General features: G+C 35.8%; 1 protein-coding gene across 1 annotated transcript; it reads right to left on the bottom strand.

The window, feature by feature from the left end:
• LOC141480206 (uncharacterized) lies at positions 1 to 26748 on the bottom strand. Its single transcript, XM_074170098.1, has 3 exons — positions 26628 to 26748; positions 25794 to 26564; positions 1 to 94 (listed from the first exon to the last, which is right to left on the bottom strand). The coding sequence occupies exons 2-3, from the start codon at positions 26558 to 26560 to the stop codon at positions 1 to 3; spliced, it is 861 nt and encodes a 286-aa protein (XP_074026199.1). The 5' UTR covers positions 26561 to 26564; positions 26628 to 26748.
• Between the last annotated feature and the right edge of the window lie 827 nt (positions 26749 to 27575).

Here is a 27575-nt window from a genome sequence, read left to right as displayed (position 1 = left end):
TCAGAACTTTTGTATGAAACACTTTTTGATAGCGTTACCCCTTCGTCTCGATATGACCCACAGTGTATGTTTTTCTATGGGCATTTTTGAATTGCTGCAAATCAAAATGGTTTTCACAAAATTGAGTATGTATTATTCATTTCGCCTTGTCCCGAAGAAGTTCGAAAAAAATATATAAATTTGATTTTCATTGAATCTCCATTAGATATTACTCAAATTTGACTAGAGCGGAACAGTTCTTGACTGAACAAAATCAATATGGTTATTAGTGATATTTTTTCATGCCATAGAAAAAATTTGCAATAATAATGGAAAATGATGTTTCCGTTAGGTATGCCTTGTTTGTACAGAAGGTAGGTTTCCAAATAAACTAAGTAATTTGTTACCAACAGTTTTATCAAAATAAAAATAAAACTAGATTAATAGTAAATAGTTGTGGAAATTCAGGATGTATAATTCACGATACATTTTATTTTTGAGTGTAAGAATTACAAATGAATGTTTTTATTCGAACCCAGTCAAAATATGATAAAACAAATTTTGTCTGTTCCTGAGTTTATTTCAACCTACAATTTTTTTAAGGGGTTCAATTCGAAGACTCCTGGTCACTAGCTGACGAATGGCATTCTTCTTTAAATGGATTTGCCTCTTTTTCATCTTTATATATTGCGGTAATTACTTGCCGTGAAATATTCATCTTAAACAGGCGGAATAACTTGCGAGGAGGTAAACTCGTATTACCTACCACAATGAAAAGCGCACGTGGATGATCGCAAAATAAACCTCCGCATGGAGCCATATAAACATGCAATAAGTTTCAATAAGCAACAGAGGCAACCCTGCTGGAGGTGGAACGTACCGCTGAATATGACTTTTTTTATTGAAGGAGGTGAATAAGGTATAGAAGTGTTAGGAGTTCAACGAGTACTCCTGACATGTTGATATTTTATATGAAAAAAAAACATTATTTCATTACCCCTCTCTATTTGCCTCGTATATTTGTGGTAAAATTAATAATAAACCGTCATTTACACTCAGGTAAATGAATGTCTTCTGGTGGAGGGTTGGAAGCCCTAACTGTATACGGAGTCAAAAAGGTTACAAATGCATATATATATATATATATACATATATATATATATATATATATATATATATATATATATATATATATATATATATATATATATATATATATATATATATATATATATATATATATATATATATATATATATATATATATTTATTCATATAAGCACTTTTGTAGAAACCTACAGCTTTAAAAGTAGTCCGACTCTGCCGCAATACCATCACTCCCAGAACTAAGTGTTTCTTAACAGTTTTATAGTGGTAACATAATAGCTTAAATACGTTGAAATGCTTGCTTCTGATACCAATTTATTCTATAGAACGACGCCATTTTAAATGATAGCGATCCGAGATACTGAAATTAGATGAGTTGAAAATATGAAATACCGCACATATAGTGATATTTACATTATATTATTTAGAATGAAGTGAAATAAGTTTGTGACTAGAAAATCAATACCTTGACACAGTGAATTTTTGTATAATTAATAATTTTATCGAAAACATTTATAAATGAGTAGTGCGCTTAAATTTTACTAATAATAGGCTATATATTTGTCAATAAAATTCCATTTGCAGTAAAAATATCAATCTTCGAAACACAAACGATGTCTTCAACAGTTTTATGAGTGCAAAAGTGAAATTTTGAAATGGCTTCAACCTTCCTTTTTCTTAGTTTCCAGTTGGTGACATGTCAATTATATTTTCCTAGTGTGCAATACATAATTACTTCTTGCGTCTTCAAGAAAACATTTTCAACACTTTTTTATTTTATTGTTATCGTTTTCTGCTGTATTATATTTCAAAACGCCTACTTGGAACTACTAAAAAACTCTAAAAAAAACTGTTTTCTGATTATTTTATAGATATCGCCTAAATATGTTGCTGAAGTGCAGTAAGGGAATTCTTTACAAAACAAATTTTTAAGAGTGTTAGACAAATTTTATAGTAACTGCCATAATGTTTATAAAACTTTCTATTTTGGGAAAGAAAGTTTTTGGCTTTCTACTACTTCATCTGATGCAAAAAAAAGGAGTAGAAAGCCAAAAATTTCCTTTCCAAAAAAATTAATCACTCTAAAAATATAACCCCTTCAATTCGTTTATAAAAATGTTCTGTAGTGTTTGTGAAAGGTCTTACAAAATATTGATAATAACTATAATTTTTCATAAAACGGTACCAATTTCCTATTTATAGCAGTTTTATGAACACATTGAAAACATTTCTGGGAGAAATGTAGTTTTATAATTTGTTTCTCCGAAACGTTTCCGCAACTATTATAAAATACGAAATTGCTAGTTGAGAAGTGAGGTCTACCTCGACCAATCCAGTGATCCCCTTATGTTACTGTTGAAAACTCTCGAGTCAATATGCTAAAATGCGCTGGTGCACCATCGACCATAAGCCACATTGCATTTCTTGTAACCAACAAAAACTGAGATTGCGTTTGTTCAAAAAAAATGCGGCATACCTCGCCGGTATGTCTTCCTGCCAGAAATACCGGTACAATTAGAGAACTGATGTTGAAAGCAATCTTCAAGCACTTCATGTGAATTTTCTTCAGCCCAAACATGGTCATTGTGGAAATTCCTCATGGCATTCCTTAAGAAACTAGCTTCATCAGTAAAAAAATAAGCATCAGTAGTTGAGGGATTTGAACCAATGTGTGCAAAAGCCATTGACAGAATGCAATACGTGGAAGAAATTCTGCAGAAAGAAGTACCTGAACTTGTTTCATGTGGTATGGGTCAACAAATAGTCTCGTCCCGTTACTTTTATTTGAAGTATCTGCAATTTTTCAAGTAGAAGTTCCTGGATTCTCTTTTATCACGGACAGCACATTCTCTTCTACTTCTACTGTTCTTAATGTCATTGGTCTTCCTGGTTCTTGATTTCTCTCCAATGCTCCTGTTTCACGAAGTAGTTGGTGTAAACTTTGAAATGTTTTTTTATTAGGCATATTACGATTAGGAAATCGTTCACTGTACAACCGCTTACCTTCCAATGAATTGCCATCAGCAAGTTCATAAAAGAAATGCATATCAGCTATTTCTGTCATGAACGGCTATAGTAATTAATAGCCGTTCATGATAGAGGACTCCACTAACAAGACTTACTTTTATTTCGGCTACGTTAGTAACTTTTAAATTACCAAAATTGTTATTGTCGAAATTCTATTTCGCCCCGCATCTTCAAAAGAAAGCGCACTATCAAAAATCATCAAACGACAAAATATCCTTAGAATAGTTCAAAGAATAGTTCCTTGATTTTTTGCCGCATCTTCATCAAACACCCTGTATAAAAACATTTCTTTGGTTCGACGGTAGCCGGTAGAGTACGTGGGTGGTTCAAGCCTCGATACCACACGATCGATTTTCAGTTCCTATCGTCCATTTTTGCTAGGAATAGCACGTACAAAGTAAGACCTCTTTAGTACATAGATCGCAAAGGTTTCATTTTCTGAGATTGGTTGTGTGTAGGGAAGCGACAGCTGATTAGCAGAAAAGCATATTTTACCAGTTTTTTTAATAATAATTCTTCATGAGTCCACCTCAATGGATGTTCCCAATTTACTTTCTGACACGAATCCATCTTTTACATTGTGGAATATTTCTGGAATGATTTCGTTTGATGCACCTGTATTCCTATCCATTAATTTTGGTATGTACTGCGGTTGTGTTAAGTACCTATACTTTGTGTTACATACCTCACAAAATACCCAAGGCATCATATCACATGATTCAGCTGGCCTCTCTAAGAAACCGATTGGTTTAATTGTTATCCAGCTTGTTTGAAACCGGCATATCGGGATGTAGGAATGTAACATAATTATATATCTCATTTGGGTTTATCTAGCATCCAAACCGGTAGATAAGCAGACGGGGTCCCATGGAATGCTCCACGAGATCACCTGATATGGTGCATCTAGATGTGACGGCCACAATTCCTTTTGGAATTCGTAAATAAAAACTGTTGATTGTAACATATTACGTATTTTTCGTATATACGTGTCAGAGATATCTACAAATCTTTCAGTTTTACGCTTTCGCTGATACTTGTAGACGATTGTTTCTTTTCCATATACTTTTCCATACGATAAAAAAATTGCGATAGATATATATCAGTTCGATTTTGAATAATTGCACTATTATGTCGATTACACTGAAAAGTAGAATTTTGACCGATTCATCGAACAAATTACCCGTATTTCTAGAAATACGTATTCAATTAGAATACAATCCTTGCAGGAGGGCCGTGGTGGAATCGAACTTGGACTACTAAACGTATCGTCTGCTACTCATTTAGACATCGGTGGTATATGCATTGACTAGGAGAAAGAAAGTTATATTTCAGTCGTTGCTGAGGTAAACAACGTTTATTTTCGCAGTCAATGCATACACCAGTGATGATGTCTGCTGCGATAGCACATAAAACATTTAGTACTTCATTTCCCATTAGACTACAGTCTTTCAGCCCGGTAAAGAATCATAAACTCGCCTTTAACAACTGTGGCCCATCATGACGATATCACAAAATTATGTTCGAGCACTTAATTAAAGATATTTGAATGAGGTAAATAGGTAGGTCACCAAACGTACTTTTCTTCCCTCATCGTTTCAAAATTGACATGTCTGTGAGATTAACAGCAGCAGGTATAATGAGAACTGGACCGTTCTAGTTACAGAAGATAATGAAAGATTGAATTCATAGGTAGTTTTAGGAATGAGGGGTATTGAAGAATGTAATATATCTCAAGAACAATTCATTACTTGTGATGCACTGTTTGGAACCTTTGATGTAGTGATGAATATTACTGGAGTTTTTTCCCAACACCAAATCGCCATTTTAACACCTCGACACGTATTTGAATCACCAAGTGATCATTTTCGAAAGGAAGTGATCTTCCTCTTAAATATGATCACTTAGGTGATCGAAACACGTGTCGAGGTGTTAAAATGGCGGTTTGATGTTGAGAAAAAACCCCAGTAATATTCATTATGCAGTATTTTTTTTCATTTTATAGGTTACCAGTCTTATTCGAAAAATACAACAAGGAGTAATTGGATATAAGGATATTGCGAAACTGCGAAAATGTTTATTTTTTGTGAAAATGAAACTTATAATAAGACATCGAAGACATTTTAATGTACATTAAATTGTTATTGGAGATAATGTTAAAAAAAATATTACATTTATAGAGCTTTTCAACGAAGTCAAAGGCTTGAGAATAATTGCACTATTATGTCGTCAATTCTCTGGATGATAGTGACCCTTATTATTTAACTATGTCAGATAATTAGAATTTTGTTAAAAAATTACTGATAGCTAAGAACAAAAAATCCAAAATTTCTCAAAAAGATCATGTATTTATATGAAAAAATTGACACCAATTATGTATAAAAGCATTTGGAGCATACCACATGCAGAAGTTTCGTCTGATGAAATACATTCTTCTGATGAAATACATTGAATTGAAATATAGAAGAATCAAAATATTTTTCTTTTTCGTACTATATACTGAATGTTCAGTATGAAAAACACAAATCTCATCAACCAGCAGAAAGAAGTCAATAACACCCTGATACTCAATATATTTCAGTATCAATTTCACCAACTAACGTCATATTATCAAGTGCTGATCACAATAGCAATTTAGAATCGCTTTTGAAGAATCAACATTTTTTACTATTTCTTCACTTCTTTGAACTAGCCATAGATGTTGAAATTGAGAATATAATTATTTTATAGTTACTCTCATAAAAAATTTTATTTACGAACATTTTCAAACAAGATCAGTGCATTTTAAACTATCTTTGGTGAAAAGAAAGAGCAAACAGCAACATCATTTATGTACAATCGCATTTTTTCGAATATAATTGAAGAAGAATCCTTCATTATTTTAGTGTGAATGTACTTACAATTAGTAGTCTTACAAAAATACTTACCTACTTCAATAATATAATCATTATTCCATTTTGAGCTAATGCCTGATTGGAAAGCATATTCAGCAAATTACTGGAAAAGATATTATTTCACAGAATATAATCTCTATTACAGAGATTCAAATTAGTCCAGATTGAATAAAAAATCAATTCACCTTTAAAAAAATCTATTTCAAAATAATTGATAAATCTCTCAGATCGATTTCTTTCAACAAGTACATTCAACAGTTACAACGATAACTCTATGTACTGTCCAACATAATTCAGGATATTCAAAAATTTTCCAAAACTGCCAAACATGCTTTATACCATCTAAACAAATCATTGTCAAATCCAGAAGAGGGTAAGTATGCTGGAATATTTATGTTTTTCACATCGTTACAGTTAGTTCGTGTTGAAGTTTGATTTGTTTTCGGAATATTTTGGTTTCCTTCTGCTTCAGTACCTGTCGACTGGGAAAAATTATTTTCATTGCGTTCTTGGGAATCGACTTCAGCGTTTTCAGCTGTCTGACAGCAGTGTCGTACTTTCTTGGATCTTTGCTTTGTTTTAGTTTTTGATCGAACTTCTTTCCGTATGGTACTTTCGAAACCCTTAACTTTGGCTCTTTTTGCCAAACGTATAGCAACAACTTTCCTTTCCTTATCAGTTAAAACTGGACGTGTCTTTTCTAAGAGATTAACAGCAGCAGCTATTAATTGTGGACTGGGATCACCACGATTATATTCTTCTTCAAAATTAACCATTTTGCACGGAGAAATGAAATGTGATAAAACAAACTTATTATTCACAACGGGAGTATTAACTCGTAACTGATTGAAGCAACTCTCTCTCTGAATATTATATAGGCTTTTCTTATTGTGATAATGAAACAGGTAGTTTTAGGTAGTTTTTGGAATTGATTGTGGTATCGAGAAATATAGGTATCGAAAATTTGATACCTCTAAACAACAATTCATTGAAATTTTTTTATTCATTTTTGTAGATAGCAGTATCATTTTTGAAGTACAACAAGAGATACTTGGGAAGCAAATGATAAATATATAATTTGAATCAAGTGGTGGGTTGGCTCACTCTAGGAACTGACACTACTAGTACCATAATTGATCACATATTTATGAACTTTTCTTATGAAGGGACTTGCTATATTTAAGATGATGTTATTTCAGATCATAGGATCATTCTGAAAGAATGAGTGTCTTTCAACGGAAATTAAACTCCACAAGAGCAAGCAGAAAGGAATACAACATTATAGATTTTGGAAATTATTTTATAGTAGGAAATTGGGAATATATAGTTTGCATAGACGATTTCAATGGGGCTTTTAACATTGAATTTTTCGAATTGAACATATGAAAATTTAAATCACTGAGATATGCATATGTTAATGTAAAATTATTAGAAAGTTTTTTATCGACCTTTCTTTAGGTATTTGTTACCTTTCACAATCTGAAAAAATATAAAAAATTATAATGGAGAGAACTTTATAACAAATAACCAAAAAAAGGTCGATTAAATACTGACTTTCCTCCACAAAAAATGACTTTCTTTGAATATAACAAAAAGGTATCACAGGTTTATCAATTCGTGAGAGTACATATTTGTTCAACTGAGCATTTGAAAAAGCGTTGTACAGAGATAAACTCATTTGTCTAAGAGATAAATATTGAAATTCAATGGATCATACTATTGCATATATCATGTCTAGAGTTGTTGAAATCATAGAAATTTTGATAATTGATACCAGTATTTATTCTTCTACTATTTTCTAAAATCGTCATGAAATTACTATAAAAATTTTTTTCATCGAATATAGTTCCATGTTACACACTTCAATATAAATTTTGCCAAAAATATTTTGCCGTGAAGATATCAAGAGATGGGTGGATGAATCAGTTGAGTATTCAAGAACATTTTTGAAAGATTCGTCCAAACTGAAAAATATCGTATTTTCAAACCTGCAAATGAAGATGCTAAGAACAACACCTTTCTTTGATGAAAGAGAACAAAAAAACATTTTTTCAGAAAAGGATATTCAACTCTCCAACTATGAGTCGCTTTTTATGAAAAGTTGTATCTGAGATTACAAACAAAAACGAAACACAAAGGGTCATTATATAGAAGATAGATTATCATATAATTGGAGACCCGAATACAATCGTATCTAAATTTAATACATTTTTCATTCAAGTTCCCATTCACTTGGTGAGCTAAACTCAAAAATGAAAAATAGTCAAGTCCAGATGACAATCCGATTTTAAAAATAGAAAGAGTTCTCTGTTCATCAATACAGTCATTAACACATTTTATCAATATGCCGTTCCCATCAGGAGTTTTTGCTCAACAATTAGAAACTTGAGAAGTATTCCTATATTTGAAAAACTGAACAAAATATCTATGAAAATTATGATTCTGTTTCAGTTGCTTATGATTTTTCTAAATTATGTCGATATGTCTTTCTGGGTAGAATTCATTGATTTTTGAATTACCATTTTATTTCAACCCAAAAACAACATGGTTTTTGTCAACAAAAGTTCACTAATACAGAAATGTTCTTATTAATGGATCAAATAGACACACATATTGGTGCAGGTGACTATTGTATGACTTGAACCGTGCATTTCACTGTGTTGATCATGAAAACTGGCTTCAAAATTATTGGAATATTATGATATACAAGGTGAGTCAGTAAGTTGAATGAATTCATTTTTCCAAAAACAGGATCAATTTGTGCCCTTTCAAATGACTAAACACAATAGCACCTTCGAATTCAACTCTGAACTGAACGTAGAAATATAACAATGAGTGTAGCACATGGCTCCATATTCAGCCCTATTCCATTCATTCTATATGTATAAAACATTGATTATTCAATTGGGGACATTAGTTACACAGCCTATGCTGATGATTTTTCATTAATTGTCCTGAACCTGATACTACAATTTTAGAAAATAAATGTTCAAGTGCATCGAATCAAGTATCCATTTTTTTTATCACGAATAATTTTCTTTCACAGATAGAACACAGGTTATTTGTATTCACAACGGCCATAAAAAATTGAAAATCTCCAGCTCAATGTAAATTCATATCTTCAAATTGTGATGGTAGTAATGTTAATTATTCAGGTATATATCAGAATTAATTTCTACTATTCTCATGTAAATTCTAGAATTAGGTACGGTGTTTGTTTCAGGATGGTCAACTCGCTCCACAGAAAGATTCTTGTAGGCAGCATTTCAAACATACATAATAATTCAACTCTTGCATCAGTCTATATATTTGGAACATGTATGTATGTATTTGTAATAAAAAAGACAGATCCGTATAAAAATAATTGATGGTGGCCATGCTGACACGAAACGTTTCATCGAATATCCATTAATACATCGGCATAGTATTCTTCGAATACAATACCATTTTTTTCTATTTTTTGATATTCTCCGAAATAACAATTCCATTCGAAAAAAACGAAAAACAGCATTTTTGGTTTTTTCAGTTCAACCCGGGAAGGGCGAGAGTCCCCGTAAATTTTCTTCGACCATTGTATTTTTCCCGATGACAGTTACCTTTTTTTTCATTTATCCGTCTTCCTATGGTAACGTAGACTATATCAATGTTGTTACCACATGATAAAAGAATCGGCCTTATTATATAAAATAACGATTTACAATCACATCATCATAACTGATGATTTGTTTTCTCCAAAAATCATAGATTGAAGAAAGGGTTTCTAAGCTATATTCAACAAAATTTTCCATATTTTCCCAAGAAGATAATTATAATCGCCATATAAAGGATCCAGCGATCTCTTCCCCTCCATTTAAATTCTCTCTCCAACTTCCTCTCCATCAATTCATCACCAGTGTTTCATTATCCAGTTCAAGTTGGTGAGTTGTGTCAACTATTGTTAGTTGGGAACAATGTTTTTGAGGTTATTAAAGTTTGCTTTGTACGTTCACAAAGATGCATGTTCAGTGCGTGTCGTTTTATTTAATATTGTATAATGGGCGATCAATAATTAATGGGAAGTTGTTGACTAGGACGGGAGAGCATAAGCCAGATTAACTTTGCAGAGATGTGAAATTGATGACTAACGGAGAAAAGTTCGTATAGATATTCCAGTTTGTTGATGGAACAGCAATCGTACATATTTCAATCACATAATGAATGTTTGGAATGCAAACTGTATAGGAAGAAGTGATTCTCGTATGTTCATTTGGACGCTGTTGTTTCGGAACTACTTATTATTGCGTGTTATTCATTGTTCATGTTGAAGTAGTTGTTTCAGGAGAGATTTTTCTTCCAGATTGCATTTGAAAGTAACTTGAATGATTGTTCCAACACATGGGCTGAAAATTCACAAACCTAAGAAAGAAAACGCGGTTTTTTCAGAATTGGCTTTATTCTTCAACGTAATATTCATCAAGAGCCACAAAATAGTTACAGTAAGACTTTCGTTGAACGATTTTTTTTACTCAAAATATGTCTCAATTTTAACAAAGACCTCTTGATTCGAGCATAATTTCTGACCGGTGAGTATTTTTTTGAGGTCTGCGAATAGAAAAAAGTCATCGAGGCCTGATTTAGAGAACACGGTCGATGCGGAAGCAACTTTGTTTGCCAATTCGAACGGGTCTAGATCCTTCTGGTCGGTAGCTGAAGCTGTTAATTCCACCACTAACACAACCAGATGGTTCAATTGCAACAACAGCCATAGAAAAACTAAATCTACTAGCTGAAAAATTTGCGTCACCAGGTGCTCTCCACTCAGATGACGATTATTCATACCGGAGTGAAGTGATGGATCTATGTTTCATCCATTTTCTCATATCGACGCAAAAATTCCGGTTAGTTATGTTCAACCATGGCCAAAAACTGTTCAGAATCATCAAGATGTTCTTGTTTCTGGTCAACATTGAGCTCGCGCGGCACTCACTTTGAACAGGGTTTTCTCAAAGTCAAATGCTCATGCAATATAAAGCCAACACTTCCTTTTGATATCTTCACAATATCAAATAACTCACGCAACTTCACTTTTCGATCATTCAAAACGATTTTGTGAATTTTTTCAATGTTTTCTGATGTTATTGCCTCATTTGGACGTCTGTTGCGTTTTGCAAACCAACGTTTAATTGTTGTTTCTGATAGAGCGGAGTCCTTATAACACTCTTCAAGCCATTACTTTGGTTGAACGGTATTATTTTTTCCCATCAAGAAACAGTGTAGAATTAAAACAAGAAATTGTTTTTGATCCATTGTTTTGAAAATAACAAAAGTAGTGTCACTCTTGTTACAGTAACTCACGAATTTATGAATAGAATACCATGAAATTTCAAAAGCTTCCTTTTGAAGGTTAGTACCAACTGAAAAAAAACGGTGATTGCAATAGGACTAGCGCCATATATGTGTTACGCCCGATACTTTTCAGCACATGTAGTACACATGTTTGTAAAAGGATTATTTCGAAAGTAATTGGTTACTTCATTCGAGAGTTTTCCAAATTTTTTTTTGAAATCAAGAACTGAAGAAGCCAAAAGGCTTCTCTATTTCTTGCACAAACCAAAATTTGTCAATAATTCATTTTTTAGACATTTATTTCGATAGACGATAATGCAAGATGACAATTATTGATGTATTATTTGAGAGAAATATTTTCTAAAGTAGTTTCTTGTTGCTTTTCAGATAGATATACTTTACACAATCTGCTTTTCAGATATATGTACCTCACACAATCTGACAAAAAGGCAAGTCTATTGACATCTGTCACATGAAAAATTATTATTTTCATCTGATATGCTTTTCACGAGTGGATTTTTTTGGGTTTCGAAAACCAAGTTTTATTTTTATAACTCTGTTCAATTATTGGAATTCCTGGGGCTTCACAGTTACAGACGAACCTTGCCATGGTTTGAGTACTTGGAATTATTTCGACAATACACCATCTCTAATTCGAATGTTATTGGCGCCCAGCTGCAACACTTTTAGCCGATGCCAGTACAGATAATCTGTCATTAAAACAGCTGAGAGAATAAAAATCTTCAACAGTCGCGTTTTGCATCACATTCCCAATAAAATAAACATATCATACAGAAGTTTTTCAACACCCATACTATAATTATATACTTTTATGCCCATAATCTGTTTTATAATGGGATCCATTATGATACAGATTTTTCATAACGATACTGATTTTTATTCAATTTTTCAATCTATCATGCTGTGCAATTGACGTTTATCTTAGATTCTATCTTATTGTTTTATTTGTCAAAATCAAACGGTGTAGACCCACCGATTAGACCCACAGCCTCCTAGATGTAAAATAACATAATATAGAGGTGGAAAATATCTATTGAATCACATCAGAAGGAAGGCCGTTATACCTGGTTGTAACGACGCAAGATGTCACACTGAATCATTTGAAGAGTTATGTCCCAAGCACTCCTTACATGAAATTCAAATGGGAACTGAGAAACAACAGAAAATTAATCGCACAATGCCACCGTTACCAGATATGGGAACACGCGAAAACTAATTGCAACAAAAGTTTTGGTGCACCGAATGTGCGGAACAACATATCACATATGAGTAGGGTGCTAATGCCGACTGAACGCCTCCCCCCACCCCTTTTGACCTTGAGACGTCACACGACCTTGAATGACGTCACCTAACCTTGAACGTCGTACACGTAGTATGAGCTTGAATGCGGTGTTTGACCTTGAGTGTGGGGTTTGACCTTGACGTTCGACACTTCGACTACCTTGAGCTTGCTCCATGGCATTGAATGTTGACCTTGAATGAAATCGTGACGTGTACAGAATATAACCTTGAACAGTGGGCGTTCGACGTTGTCCCCTCCCTTGTTGGTAATTCCTATATAAGTTCAGAATATCGTATGACGTCACCTAACCTTGAACGTCGTACACATAGTATGAGATTGAATGCGGTGTTTGACCTTGAGTGTGAGGTTTGACCTTGACGTTCGACACTTCGACTACCTTGAGCTTGCTCTGTGGCATTGCATGTTGACCTTGAATGAAATCGTGACGTGCACAGAATATAACCTTGAACAGTGGGGTTCGGCGTTGCCCCCTCCCTTGTTGGTAATTCCTATATAAGTTCAGAATATCATGCTTCCACATTCAGTTTAGACACTCTAAAATACCCAAATAGGTAAACAGAAGTATTTTGTGGAATTCCAAAGTGAAGACAATGAGTATCAACCCATCCGAGAGGGCGTTTTCGTCAGTGAGGTGAATATATATTTTTATTTTAATTAACCGTAATTTCACTATATTTATGAATATGGATAATTTGAAATTTGACATTGAAAAAATTAATTTTTCTATAATTCAACAAAGTGAAGCTTTAGAGCAGAAACCTATAAACGCTCTGGTTATTGATAAAGAATATAAAATTGAAAAAATGTCAATGTATTCCACACGATATGGTAAATCAATTCAAGTAGTTTTATTGGATGAGGAAAGTGATACTCCTTTTAAAGCATGGCTTCCAAAACGTGTCACAGAGCAATTACCAGAAGACTTCATTCGTGAAGTGAATTCATCCAAAGCCAAATTCACACTTACTTATATGGGTCAAAGTTCGCAGGATTATCCTGGTGCTAAAACCCGATCATTGATGAAATTCAATGTTTTAGATTGAACATTTTGAAATTATGATTTTTTTTGTAAATAGTGAAAATATGGTAGATTAATATAAAATATGTATCAACTTGGTCACTTCATAGACATAGTCAGATTTCAAGTGAGTATTTTTTTTATATTATTTGCAAACTAATGAATGCCATTTATGAATTTTCAGAACTCACCATTCTATAAATATGTGGATGCAATATTCAGCCCAAGAGTGGCCGGAAGCAGTGGATTTGGATTCCGCCATAAGAAAAATGGCTTGGGAGATGGCTGATCTGAGTTTTGATGCTCTACATTCATCAAATTATGATTTGAGTGTATGTTACGATGCTGAAGAGGTGCGAAAACTTTTGGAGCTCAGTGAGAAGTATGAACTCGGTGTGGCATTGTGTCATAAATATTCATATGGGAGTAGAAATTTGGATGAGTTCTGTGAGTTAATAATTGAAGCAGATTTGAAACATTTTCTTCAAGACATATGCACCTACCTACCGCAAAATATCATAGAGAAATATCAATTGGAACCACAGAGTCCCAACCCGCAACTGGAAGAAGCGATAAATGATGGTGTTGTAAATATTTGAAATCTGTTGTATATGTTTGTGAATAAAATAATGTTTCAATCCGTATTTGTTTGTATCTAATTGTTTGGTGAATAAAAGATATAACATAATTATTGAGTGTTTTATTATTCATCAATATCGAATATTTCATTGCATATTACATGTCAATCTTATTACAATCCAGTTTGAACAGAGCCATTAAGAGCATTATATGATAGAACAGCATCGTGGAGGATGAGTGCATATACTTTGGTGTTTGCTGGAAACTTCACCTTGCGTGTTTCGAATTCTATTTTGATGTTGACAGTGGATGACTTCATAGCTTCGGGTTGATGGGAGCAGTCGATAATGAATAGTGGGTTGTTGCGAAAGCTACCAATATCCATCATCGGTTCACTCATAGTTTTATAATAGTAGCTACGTTGGAAGTTTTCATATGCATAGTAAGCTGATGAATCTAACTTCTTGTCGAAATCCAGATTCCAACGCTCATATGGGTATACTTCAGAGTTCAGAGATAGTCGAATATTATTAATATTCACATGTGTGAATTTCATTACATCTTTTGACATATTTTCGGATTGGTCGGTGTTTTGAAAGCCGATGATGATATATCGTGGTCTTTCGAGGCTGCTGGTTGTCTTCACCGCCCATATATCCGAGGATGTATCACGAAGTGTGGGTAATTCATAAAGGTCCCACATACGATAAGCCACCTTCACTTTAGCATTATTACCATTTTTATTTATGCGATTCAATAGTTTCAGTTTCTGTCGATCTTCCGGCACAATGTGCCTGATTCTCCATTCTATTTTATTGATTTCCAAATCTGCATCGACTTCTCCAATGAATGAATTTTTGAATGAGCGAGCTATAATCAAAATGAGCTCCTGCTTCACATTCATTATCCTCTTATTGTAATCTTCAGCAAAACCCATGAGATACTTCAAGGGTAATTTACCACTAAATACATTGCTAACGGAATCGAATATATCTTGTTTATTCACATCGAGTCCCCATCCTATCGGTAGTAGCGAATTTGCATGCGTTTTTCCGAATGATATCATCGTTTTCATTGCGGTAGTTATGCCAGGTTTTCGAACAACAACCACTTGCTCACCACCCATTTCATAGCGAATTCCGTCGAAGAGAAAGGCGAGAGCATTATTGGATAGGTAGCACCGCTTTGTGGCATCAGATGGTGTGAACTTCCCCTCGATATAAATGTAACTATCTGCAATATCGAGTATGAGATCTTGATAATTGATTGGAATTCGTATTTCATCTGAATTTTTGTAATATGGTGAACCATACGGCTTATATGTATGCTCATGAAGGCTGATGAGGGAATGGTCGAACATGGGCTCCTCGAACACTTCCAATTTATCACTTGTGGTGATTGTCGCCATGTTATTACTATTTTTTATATCGCACCTTCAAGCCAATAGATTTGAGAAAGTTCAGGCTACTAGCACTTATTCTATATCTTGACCGTTTGGCAGATATACGTGGAATGAATCGACTGCTGGATTTTCGCTTCTTTAAATGCACATGATCATAGCCTCCACCAAATACATTATGCTGACTCAACTGCTGCCGCTGCGGCAATCGCTGACTATTGAAGCACAACCCCATTTTTAGAAACGATAATCGCAGAATTTATAGTTCCATCAATGAATATCACCTGCTCAGCGTTAGGAAGTAACAAATACTGAGTAACAATTTGATCAACTTCAGCTTTATATTGACTTTTTTCACAGATAATCATCGCTCACCATCGTTTTTGCTCGATCGTTTGAATGCTTATTGAGGGTTGTTTTTTCAAATCAGATTGCAGCAATTTGATATCCTTATCCATATGCTCATACTTTTTTACAAATTCTACTAATTTCAGTCCAAGCGTAATGAGATCTTCCCTCACCGATACGGAATATTTTTCTACTCCATCTAATTTCAAATTAATTTTGTCAATATCAGTATCTAATTCTCCTCTCATCTTTGAGATGTAAAAACCGACATATCCTCGATTAACACAATCCGTACTCTCTTCAGGCTCTGCTATATTTTTCAAACGTTTATTTTCCATATCAAAGTTTCCATCGGTTGTTAATTTGAAACCAACTCCAGGCTGCCCACGCAAAACAGTATTTGAAACTGCCTTACTTCTGCGACCAAACTTATCGATGCTTCCTTTACTCATTTTCTTTATGATACACTAATGACAGTCATCGATGTTCTGAATCAACGTATGAGAAACGATGATTGTTACTAATGACTGTCGTCGATGTTGTGAATAAATATATGAGAAATGATGATTATTATAGCTTTATCAATTCCAATTTGACTATTATTTTTTCACCATTGAAATTGATCAGATTACCATTATCATCCAATATGCGAAGAGTGATATTGTCGAGGTACTGACGACCACCAGGTCGGATTGGCATATAAATAATATTTTGTGGCTCCTTGGTGAGTTTGTAACCGGGCTCTACATCAATATCAAATTCAAAGATGCTATGGATTTCATCGCCATTCGAATATGCTCCAGCTGTGACATTACAATCCACACGAATAATCCTCACCTTATTGATATTCACGGGCAATGTTGATTCATGTATTTCACCACAATTGAAAACATTGTCATCGAACCCTAGAAGTTCAGCAATGCTGTTTTCATGTTTGAGATGAATGTAATATTTCGATCGCATTTCACATTTCAGAGTGTTGTTGTTTGCACGTAGGAGAAATACTTCGTCGATATTTTCTTCAATTCCATTTTCTAGTTGCACTTCTTTGGATTTCATGAATCTTTGAATCACCTTATTAATTTCATCAAATTCATATGCCCCAGGTGGAATTTTTATAATAGTGGGGGGTGAGATAATTGTCTTCGAATAGCCGATAACATTATTCTTAGCATCTACATTGAATATGGAATTGTAGGAGTAGGAACCATGTAATCCCAGACCATAATTACTATTGGTATCCAATTCGATGGGTGGGTAGAAGTTGGCACTCAACTCGCTAGAGTATCCCGACAATGAAAACGTGCGTGACATGACTGACGAATTTTCGATGATTCATGTCTTTTTATTGCTGACAGCAGAAATTGTGGACCAATCGTCGCTTTTTCGGTGGTCTATCCATATCATTATGTGTGACTACATTCACATCATTCACTTTACAATAACAAAAAAAAAATTTTCTTGTAGGTGGACCATCATTCATATCGGAATTACTACTGCTACCGCTGGAATCATTGTAATGCTCTTGACAGTACTGATACTTCAAGACATCAATATCATTTTGTAGGTTTTGTGGTAACTTATCCCATACAGATGCAATTTCATGTGATGCACACCCAATCAACACCTCTTTCGGCATATCAGCGAGTTGTTCTTTACTCATTTTTTGTAAAGTGCGTACTCTGGAATATGCGATCAATGAATGACTCATCCTCTTGATACTCTCCCTATCCTGTACTGGTGTTAACTCCATGTCTTGTTCTGAAGAAACTTCAAACACAAATGGCCACACCATACTGTGTTGAATCGTTGTTCACGCTTATAGTTATATGTGATAGTATTGATAGGATTCGAACCCATATAAAAATAGTGAATCAGTTCTTTGGGAGGGGGTAAATCGCCAAAACTATCAAAATATTTTATCGAAGTTCCCCTTTTTCTATATGCTACCCAATGTGTCCCTTGACCATGTCGACTATCCAAATTTACTATGGCAGATTCATATCGGAGTGGTCCTGATTTTGGTAAATCGTCACGCATATATACCCCCCGAAAATATGGAATCGTCATTTTCTTAGCGTAATAGTTGAGGTCGATATTGGAGAGAGCTCTTTTAGGTAGCAAATTTATGAGTTTTTTGAATTTTGAGGTTTCAAATAGACTCCTAATCCTTTGCGGTAAGGCTTCAAGTAGATACCACTTCCTTGTTTACCTATAGCAATTGCCTCCATGTGTTTATTATGGCGATTTGTCTCACTCAACTGCTCCCTACTCGCTTTTGCTGCTTGAACTGCTTTCGTTTTACCAGCAGTAGCACCGGCTAAACTACCTAGTGCTGATAAACCAGCAAAAATTGGAATGAGTGGTAGTATTCTACCAATTTTAGGAATCGGTATGATTCGCGGTGTGCGAATTTTCTATTTCCCACCTGCAGCCCTCATATATTTGCGTGCTGCTTTGAGTGCAATTTCAGCTGCTCTTTTAGAATTTTTGACAACAAATTCACTTCCACCCGCTTTGTGTAGAACATCACGCACTTTCTGAACGATCCCAGAACCAAAAGCTATCACCTTAGAAGCTTTCAATATTTTTTTAACTTTTTTTTTCTTAATAGAACGCTTTTTCTTCGGAATGTGTGACTGCTTGGGAGATGAGTCACAACCCATACCAAATCGGCGTTTCCCTTTCATTATATTCGTAACTAGCCAAGCAGCTCCTTTTTCTCCAATAGTAGCGTCTTTTGCTTTGACACGATTCCAAGCACTTTCTGCAAGCTCCTTATCCGCTATGTGTCTAGCTGCAAGATTATCGGGGTTCTGTGAATATGCAATATCGTGTTTTTTGCATGCAAAATCCAGCTGATTGACACCCGAATCACCTCTCAACAATCTTTTCTGCAATTTGGTGCCCGGACCGCAATACTGATAGCCAGGTAAGTGTAATTCAAATGGTAGATTATTGATGAGGGAATTGATCAATCCTCTACCAGTTTTATTTGAATGCAATTCAGTAGATCTGCATCGACTCATAACCCCTATTTAAATAAAGGAATCGATGTGGAACCCTGCTTATATAGTCTCCAACTGTCATACAATGCGCATATTGAAGCAGAAGCAGCAATTTTCCATCGATAATTTCGATGAAAAAGTGGGTGGTGGATCGGGAAGCGGTGTCAAACAACGTCACGGATCTTTACTTCCACTTTCTATTCGCGGCCTGATTATTGGACCTTCTAACTGTGGCAAGACAAATGTTATGATTTCTTTGCTAACGCATCCTCTAGGATTACGATTCGCAAATGTTTATCTTTATTCAAAGTCTCTTTATCAACCTAAATACGAGTATTTACGTGAAGTATTATCTCCAATCGAAGGGTTGGGTTTTTACACTTTTGCCAATAATGCAGGTGAAATAGTAGAGCCTTCAGACGCCAAACCTGATTCGATATTCATTTTTGATGATGTTATGTGCGAGAAACAGGATGTTATACGATCATATTTCAGTATGGGTCGTCATAAAAATGTGGATTGTTTCTATTTAGCCCAAACATATTCACGAGTTCCGAAACAATTGATACGAGATAATGCAAATTTTATCGTAATGTTCAAACAAGATGATATGAATCTCAATCATATTTTTTCCGACCATGTATCACCAGATGTAACATATAAGCAATTTCAAGATATGTGTGCGAGATGTTGGGAAGATAAATATGGATTTTTAGTAATTGATAAGGATCGAGAAGTGGTAAATGGACGTTATCGAAAAGGATTCGACGCTTTCATATATCCTTGACGTTCTTGAAGAATTGAATCACTTGAGTGCTAGATAGTGGAGATAACACTTCATTATACAAATTCTTGGAGTGAATTATGGAAGGAAAAAATGATGATGAAATATGTTTAAAAAGAAAGTTAATTGAAGCAACGGATGCCGTTCGGAAGAAATTCAATTATATCAAAAGTAGTCGTCTAGGTGATCAATCAGCACTCGAGAGGATCTATGAGCCAATAATAACACCTTTGAAAGTAATATCTGCCAATACTGAAGGAGCATCTCATATGAATCAAGTGATGCAGAAAACAAAGCCTGCTACACCATTAACAGCCAAAACTGTAATTGAAAGTGAGTGGAAACCGAAATTTGAAGGGGCTTCCTCGAAGGATCTTCAAACCTCTCAATTGACAACTTTAGATTCACAATCACCTAATGTATTCGATGATGGTGATGAAGTACAAAAGCATATAAAAAAGTTACTATCAGAAAATCCCTCTTACGATACAGTCTTTGGAGTACACATGAACACTGAAACGGGAAATTTACAAATGGGAGTAGCTGATGTGGAATTTATCGATGAGAAAATTGTGTTTATGAAAAATGGTAAAACTATTGGCTCTTATCAGGGCACTCCAAAACTATATAACTTGATATTCATGAAAGTACCATCGAGAAATATCCCCTCTTCCGATATGACCACATATGGTGATATACTCAAATTAACAAAGGCTGCATATAAATACAATGAGAGAAAACAAGGTCTTCTATCGAATAATTGGAAGAAATATAGAGAAATAATCCTACCATTATTATCCAATGGAAACCCTAGTAGAGAAGGTGCTGGCATGATCAAAATACCCACCCAGAAAAAATATATCAGAAATAAGCATACAGATTATGTTTACTGGAATGAACTCGAAGAATTGATTGATCGCCTTCGACTACTTTGGAGTTCACGACTGGCTGGACATACCGGACATGATAATGAAATATTAGCCATAATTGAGGAATTACGTGAAGAAGGATTAGTCTATTGACCGCAATATCATGAACATGATGTGTGAAACTGGCTCAGTCGATCACAAACGATCTAACTATGCATACCACAATTGATAAATTTGGTCGTAGAAGAGGTGGTGTTAGTAAACCAATAGTTGGAAGATCTGGTGTTGGATTCATTCTCACACCAAATGGTGATTATGATATTCAGAATAAGCGGTTTCAAAATGTTGGTGAACCTGTAGACAGTAAAGATTCTGTTACTAAAGGATATGTTGACGATCACATTAGAAAAGTCAATGAGACAACTCTGGAGTATTTCCAAGAATTCATTGCATCAACGCTGCGTAACATCGGAAAACATATTGATTCAAAACATAATGAGGTGCAAATAATCATTGACAAAAATGCACTCATCACTTCTGCATTAGCTGATCAATTGAGTAATGTGGAAAAGCGAACTGACGTAATAGCTAAGTTGGTTGATACTTTTACTGAGCGAGTCATTGAAGTTTAATAGTCAATCGTTACACTTGCACCTGAACAGTAGAAAAGTGATTCCTCAATTTTATCATCTTGAAGAAGTCTTAGAGCAGTAATATGAGTAATGCAAAATGGCAGGTTGTGAAAGAAATACACAAGCCGGCGCGTCGAAATTCCCCCGTCGGAAGACAATAATAAAGGGTTTTTCTGACTTGTGGCAGATGGATTTGATGGAAATGCAACTCTCTTCTAAAGAAAATGAGGGATGTAGGTACATCCTTATAGTTATCAACTGTTATTCAAAGTTTGTATGGTCAAGGCCGTTGAAGAATAAAACTGGTGATTCAGTTACTGCAGCTATGGCAAGCGTGTTGAAAGATGCTAAATATACTCCAAAAAATTTACAATCTGATCATGGTACTGAGTTCTATAATTCGAAATTCTCATCGTTAATGAAGAAACACAACATCAATCATTACTCAACATTCAGCACAAAAAAAGCTGCAATTGCAGAACGAGTAATCAGAACATTGAAGAGTTGGCTTTATAAGGAGTTTTCACTTCAAGGTCATTACAAGTGGTTGAATATTCTTCCTAGAATTACTCGTCAGTATAACAACAAAGTTCATCGTACGATTGGTATGAAACCTGCAGATGTGAAACAGTCTACTAAATTGTCAATGTATGCCGAATCTAAGAGTCCACATGTGAAACGTAAAAAAAAATACGTTTAAAATTGGGGATAGTGTTCGAATCAGCAAATATAAAAATGCATTCGATAAAGGTTATACAGCAAATTTTACAGCTGAAATATTCAAAGTTGTCAAAGTTAATAATACAGAACCTATAACTTATGCATTAGAAGATGTGAATGGGCAACCAATCAAAGGCTGTTTTTATGGGCTGGAGTTGAATAAAACGAAAGATCCCAATACGTATTCGGTGGAGCGAGTTTTAAAAAGAAAAGGACATCGCCTCTATGTAAAGTGGCTGGGGTTCTCTGAAGATCACAACTCATGGATCGATGAAAATTCTTTAGTGTAATGAAATTATCATGATTGTACTCAATATTAGATAAAAAATAAAAAAATAGTGTATTAAAATTGTTTTATTTATTAAAAACTAAATAGAATAATAACCTTAGAAATGATGCAAGTAATATGTAAACTATTGGTTTTATTTTTCATAAATTCAACATATTGAAATCACTTCAAGATGTGTATGTTAGCATAAGATTTCCATGAATCCTCCGTCTCTCTATCCGCTCTTCATGGGTTAGACACCAGCACTCTCGAAAGTGGACATCTCTGTTGGGGTGAAATTGGCCGACATTCTCACACAATTGCCAATTATTTCTACAAGCACTGCATAAATTGTTCTAACAATCCACACTATATTCACCACATTGTAGACATCGTTGGACTAATGTATCGCAAGTCGCTACACAATTTATGCATATATTCCTTGAAATGCCCATATTATTACACATAATCTCTTTCGAACATTCTCTGCACTGCTGGCGGTAGTCACTTACTTCTAGAGTTGAACCATTTATCCTCTTCCGAAGTGGGTCTGGATTCCTTGCCACAACACATCTACGACACAGGCCGGTACATGGGTTGATATATGTTTCAGGCCAATACCCATGACAGTTGTAACACACTATATGTTTGCCAATTTTGATTGGAAAGCCGCGTATTGTCGGTTTTGTATCCCACTCTTTAGGGAAAGACATATTCACTGATAGATGTACAAATATTCAATCGATGAATTTAACTACACTCTCACGCTCCCATGTTTCCCTCTTATAAACAGGTACCGTGAAGAGTGGGGTAGAGTGGAGGGAGCTACCACCACCACTGTCAAAAATCATATAAAAATCGGTGAGTGATTGTAAACTTCAGTCAGTATTCAAGTATCACCACAAGAATACATTAATATGTCTGCCCAGAGAGCTGCTGTGTTAGCATTATTATCTCAGAGAGATATTAATAACCATGAGCTGGTGGAAGAGTTTGAAGACGTTGGACAGATAGTGGGTGTTGACGAAGAAAATGATGGTGGAGATATGCAGTATGAGGTGAATGAGCAAGGTGCAGAAGGTGGCTTAAATATCGAAGACGATGAGGCAATTGAGCAAGGTGTTGGGGATTTAGATATTGATGATGATGAAGAAGGTCTTGTTGAAGAAGAAGATGAAGGTATCGCAACAGATTCGACTCACGAGACTGACGACAGCGGAGTAGTTATTGGCAATGTTGAGTGGTTGAATATCACTGAGACATTGGATGATCCGTTAGATTTGTATTGTGTAACGGATAGCCATGTCAGGATCAAAATGATTGACGGTGAAATAGAGAAGTTGTGTTGGTGTTGCTTCCGCTTTTATTCTGTGCGGAATAACAATGGAGGGTATTATGAGCACGTCGACATTCATTACACCGCCCGCTTCATGGAGATGGGGCAAACATGGTGTAAAGCATGTGATAGGCCTTTGACCAACTTTAGGAGAATAGCCGTCTGTATCATATGTAACAACACCCCACCTCTGGAGATGTAACCGTGGACCTTCGGGTCAACAAAAAAAACAGCCCTTTTCAGGGCTACATTATTTAAACAAAGAGTAGATATCTCATAATGAGATTGCAACAACACCCCATCTGCGGAGCAGTTACCGTGGACTTTCGGGTCAACAAAAATACAGCTCTCTTCAGAGCTACAAACAAAGTGTAGATATCTAATAATAAGATTGATCACTCAGTCAAAGAAATAGAATATTTTGAGTGTCACATAATCATACGAAGAGTAGTTTGTAATATATGTATATACCTCTAAAATGTACATCCATATACATATGAGGTATGCACAAATGTGTTATAGAATATGTAAGTTCTCTGAATATCTTATCTTTGTAAAATAAATCACATTGAAAAATGATTGTTTAAGCGTCCGAGTGGATTTGAATCTGTTTGATAACATACTAGCTCTCTCTTATCTGAACAATTGCAGAATTCATGTCAAGATTTGGAAATATAATTTTCATAAGACAATATTTCAAATTCGAGGGGTGTTTATTCAGAGTAGTTAATAAGAGTAATTGGTATTGTAATTCAGAATATTTATTTCAAAGGTGGAAAGGAGAGAGGGAGGTAGACACTGCCCCAACCACGCAGTGTCTCGTGTACACCAACCAAACAAAATGTGTACTCCGAGGAAGGATAAAGGATGGGTGAAATAGGGAAAAAAAGGAAAGGATTACAAGTCGTCGTCGTCGTCGCTGTCATCGGGTCGGGGGAAGTACTGCCACATCACCGAACCCTCAGAAAACGCCATTTCCTCCGCAAATGCGTCGTCGTCCCAGAGATCGTCATCATCATCCGAGCTGCTCGAGTCTTCGGAGTGGTCTTCGGTACTGGTCACATGCAGTACCTGGACCGAAGATGTGGAAGGGTGATGAGGCGTGGTGGTTGAATCGGCCTCCATATCTAGATTCTCCATATCGGAATCCTCCAACTGAAGATCCGGGAGTGGCGCTGTAGGTTCTTCCGCCTGGGGTCCGGTCGTGGAATCGGCTTCCTGGTATGTTGACATGCTGACGATAGCTACTCAACTGAAGATCACATTGAGGAACTCCTACATTTATACTCTTGCACAGGAGGGGGTATAGTGGGAGGCGGAGTGGGGGGGGGGGAGGTGGGGGTCGCAAAAAACGCGCCCCGGATGCAAGTGGTGGATGTTGAGCGCCCCAGGCCGCGAAGCGGCCTGCTGAGCGATCTCTTCACGATCGCGAAGCGATCGTGAAGCGATCGCGCAGAGCATTACTAGAATCACTTTTATTTATTCTCCAGAAAAAATATCTATTTTACAATTCACACACTTTCAAATGATGGAAATTTTATACAATTATCCTATTTAACTAATTTTATTCTATATACTACATGCGACTGAAAAATGACTAGAATGAAGGAATAAATACTGCCCCAACCACGCAGTATTTTGTGTGCAACAACCAAAATAGATATGCACTCCAATATTCCTTATTTTATTTTTTCATACATAACATAGACTTTATTGAATAACCTTAAAATTAACATGCAAGTTTTTATTATATTCCTAAAATTACAATTTTTTTATTCTAAATATACATCTAACTTGAACTAAACAAAAATATATTTACAAAAGGGGTTAGGTATTGAGGAACCCCTGGCACATGGCATCCCATTCCTGAACAAGAGGTCCATATTTTTGGATGTAAGCCAAACTCTTTCCTTGTTGCGAATCTTCTTCTTGAAGTTTCGCCCTAAGCAAAGAGAGTCGCTTCTCTAATTCCAGTTTCTGGGCCTCGATGGTGGAAATTTCCGACATCAAGGCCCTTTTTCTGGAATCAGAACCATCCACAACCTTCTTCTCCTTCAAATATCTCTTTTTCACAGACTGTGCATAGGTAATAGACTCTTTGAGTTTATTACCCTCTACCACAGTCTGTGAAAGGACATTTTCCGGGACAACCTCCTGTTCGGAATGCTCAACACGTACCTGGGGGGTGACTGGAGGGGGTGACGCATCCGATGGACCTGGGGGGTGACTGGAGGGGGTGACGCATCCCGATGGACCTGGGCGACGACTTCCACCAAGTTCTGCATCTCCATCACTGGAAGGGGTGCTGTAGGCCAACCAACGTAAGGTGAGTTCTTTTCACATTTTTTGCGAAAAGCACTCAACTTACCACCCCTCCCACCTTTGGCTTTGGATGCCTTCATAGGTGCGGATTTCTTCACAGGTGCGGACTTCTTCACAGGTGCGGACTTCTTCATCTTCTTGGCCCTCTTCACCGGTTTCTCGAACTCATCCCCTGAATCGATGGGCGATAATAGTTCGATGGGCGATAAGAAGCTTTGAAGATGCGATAAATCCGCCAGAGACTCGTCCAGGTCCGGGTTGTAGACATTCAGTAAATCTTCGATTTGGGGTGCTGACGAAGAAGTTGGTCCACTGAATGTCGACAAAGTTGGTGGGGGGTCAATCTCCTCCTCGGGGGTTGGTTTGAAGTCCTCGAAAAAGAACTTCAAGTCAGGAGCCGCCACTTCCTGGGTGGAAGTCATCCCCGGTGGTGGAATGGGAGCCGCCACTTCCTGAGTGGAAGTCATCCCCGGTGGTGGAATGGGAGCTGCAGCTGGTGGTGCAGCTGGTGGTTGTACCATGATGTCCTGTAGGACAACCACCCTCCTCCGCTCTACATCCTCCAACTGTCTCTCACTGAGAGTGGTAATCGGGGTCATCAGAGCATTCCTTAGAAAAGACATGATTCTAGAAAGAGAAAATGAAAATATTAGACAATATAATATAAAAAGTATGGAAGTGTGTACTTACATCAAGCTGCTTGGAATTTTCAACTAAGTTGGCTGGCAGGTATCTCAGGTTGGCTGGTTCTTTCGAAGGAAGACTGCAATCGAATGATGAACTGTGGCCTCCTCCTCATGTTTTATAGCCGTATGCTCCCTACCACTTCGGGTGGGAATGGGAGTGGGGGTGGAAGTGGGGTAGGATAATTCGTTTGAAATATTCGACAAGTATGAATTTTACAATTTGTTGAACAAACCAGATAATGAGTGAAAAAATTCAATTACTCGATTGCTCTTCCAATAAGGCAATGAGTAAATTTAATTTCTTGTCACTTATACTGTTTTCATCTTTCAGTACATTCAAAAGAATTCTTAAATTTTGTTCGGAACTTGTCTGATAGAATTCAATATCGTTGTGGCCCCAAGGTAATGTCTTGGTGGTATTAGGAATGATGAATCGCTCATCATCATTATGTGATAGCGCGACTTTATTGCACATCAACGTGTAAATATCATGTAAATCACTCCTGAATACATTCATCTTTCTAAATATTATACCGCCTGTTTCAACAATCCTAATGTAATCTTCAATTGAAATTTGATTTGTTATAACGGATTTTTTAATACCTTTTGCTTTCTTTATTTCATCAGACACACTTTGTACATGATATGCTTTCGCACCGGTGCCATGGAAACTGATGATGGGATCACTCGGAAGTTCATCCTTCATATTTCCAATCACCGATTTGCTAACTGGCACATTGAATTTATTACCCAACCTATAGTTAGAAGTGTCAAATTTGTCAACATTTGCAATCATAAAATTATAAAAATTATCCGTCATTATTTTCAGTATCAAAGAATCCGTATCGGTATAGAGAAGAGAAGCTTGTGGTCTGTAATGTTTTTTGATGACATCATAGAAAAAATCATAAATGACTGTTTTCGACATATCCAATATACTGAACCCCAAATA

Source organism: Leptinotarsa decemlineata, unplaced genomic scaffold (genome assembly GCF_025532065.1).
Source record: "Leptinotarsa decemlineata unplaced genomic scaffold, Ldec_3_MD MMD2_P_RNA_scaffold_6, whole genome shotgun sequence".
Lineage (NCBI taxonomy): Eukaryota > Metazoa > Arthropoda > Insecta > Coleoptera > Chrysomelidae > Leptinotarsa > Leptinotarsa decemlineata.
The sequence above is the reverse complement of the archived record's forward strand: the minus strand, read 5'-3'. Positions and strand labels throughout refer to the sequence as shown.

Coding starts and splice junctions, on each gene's coding strand:
- LOC141480206 (XM_074170098.1), bottom strand. CDS start 26,560: ATGTCTTTTCTAAGGAATGCTCTGATGACCCCGATTACCACTCTCAGT. Junction 95..25,793: donor CCCCTCCAGTCACCCCCCAG/GTACGTGTTGAG, acceptor TTTGATTTGCAG/CAATTCAAAAATGCCCATAG.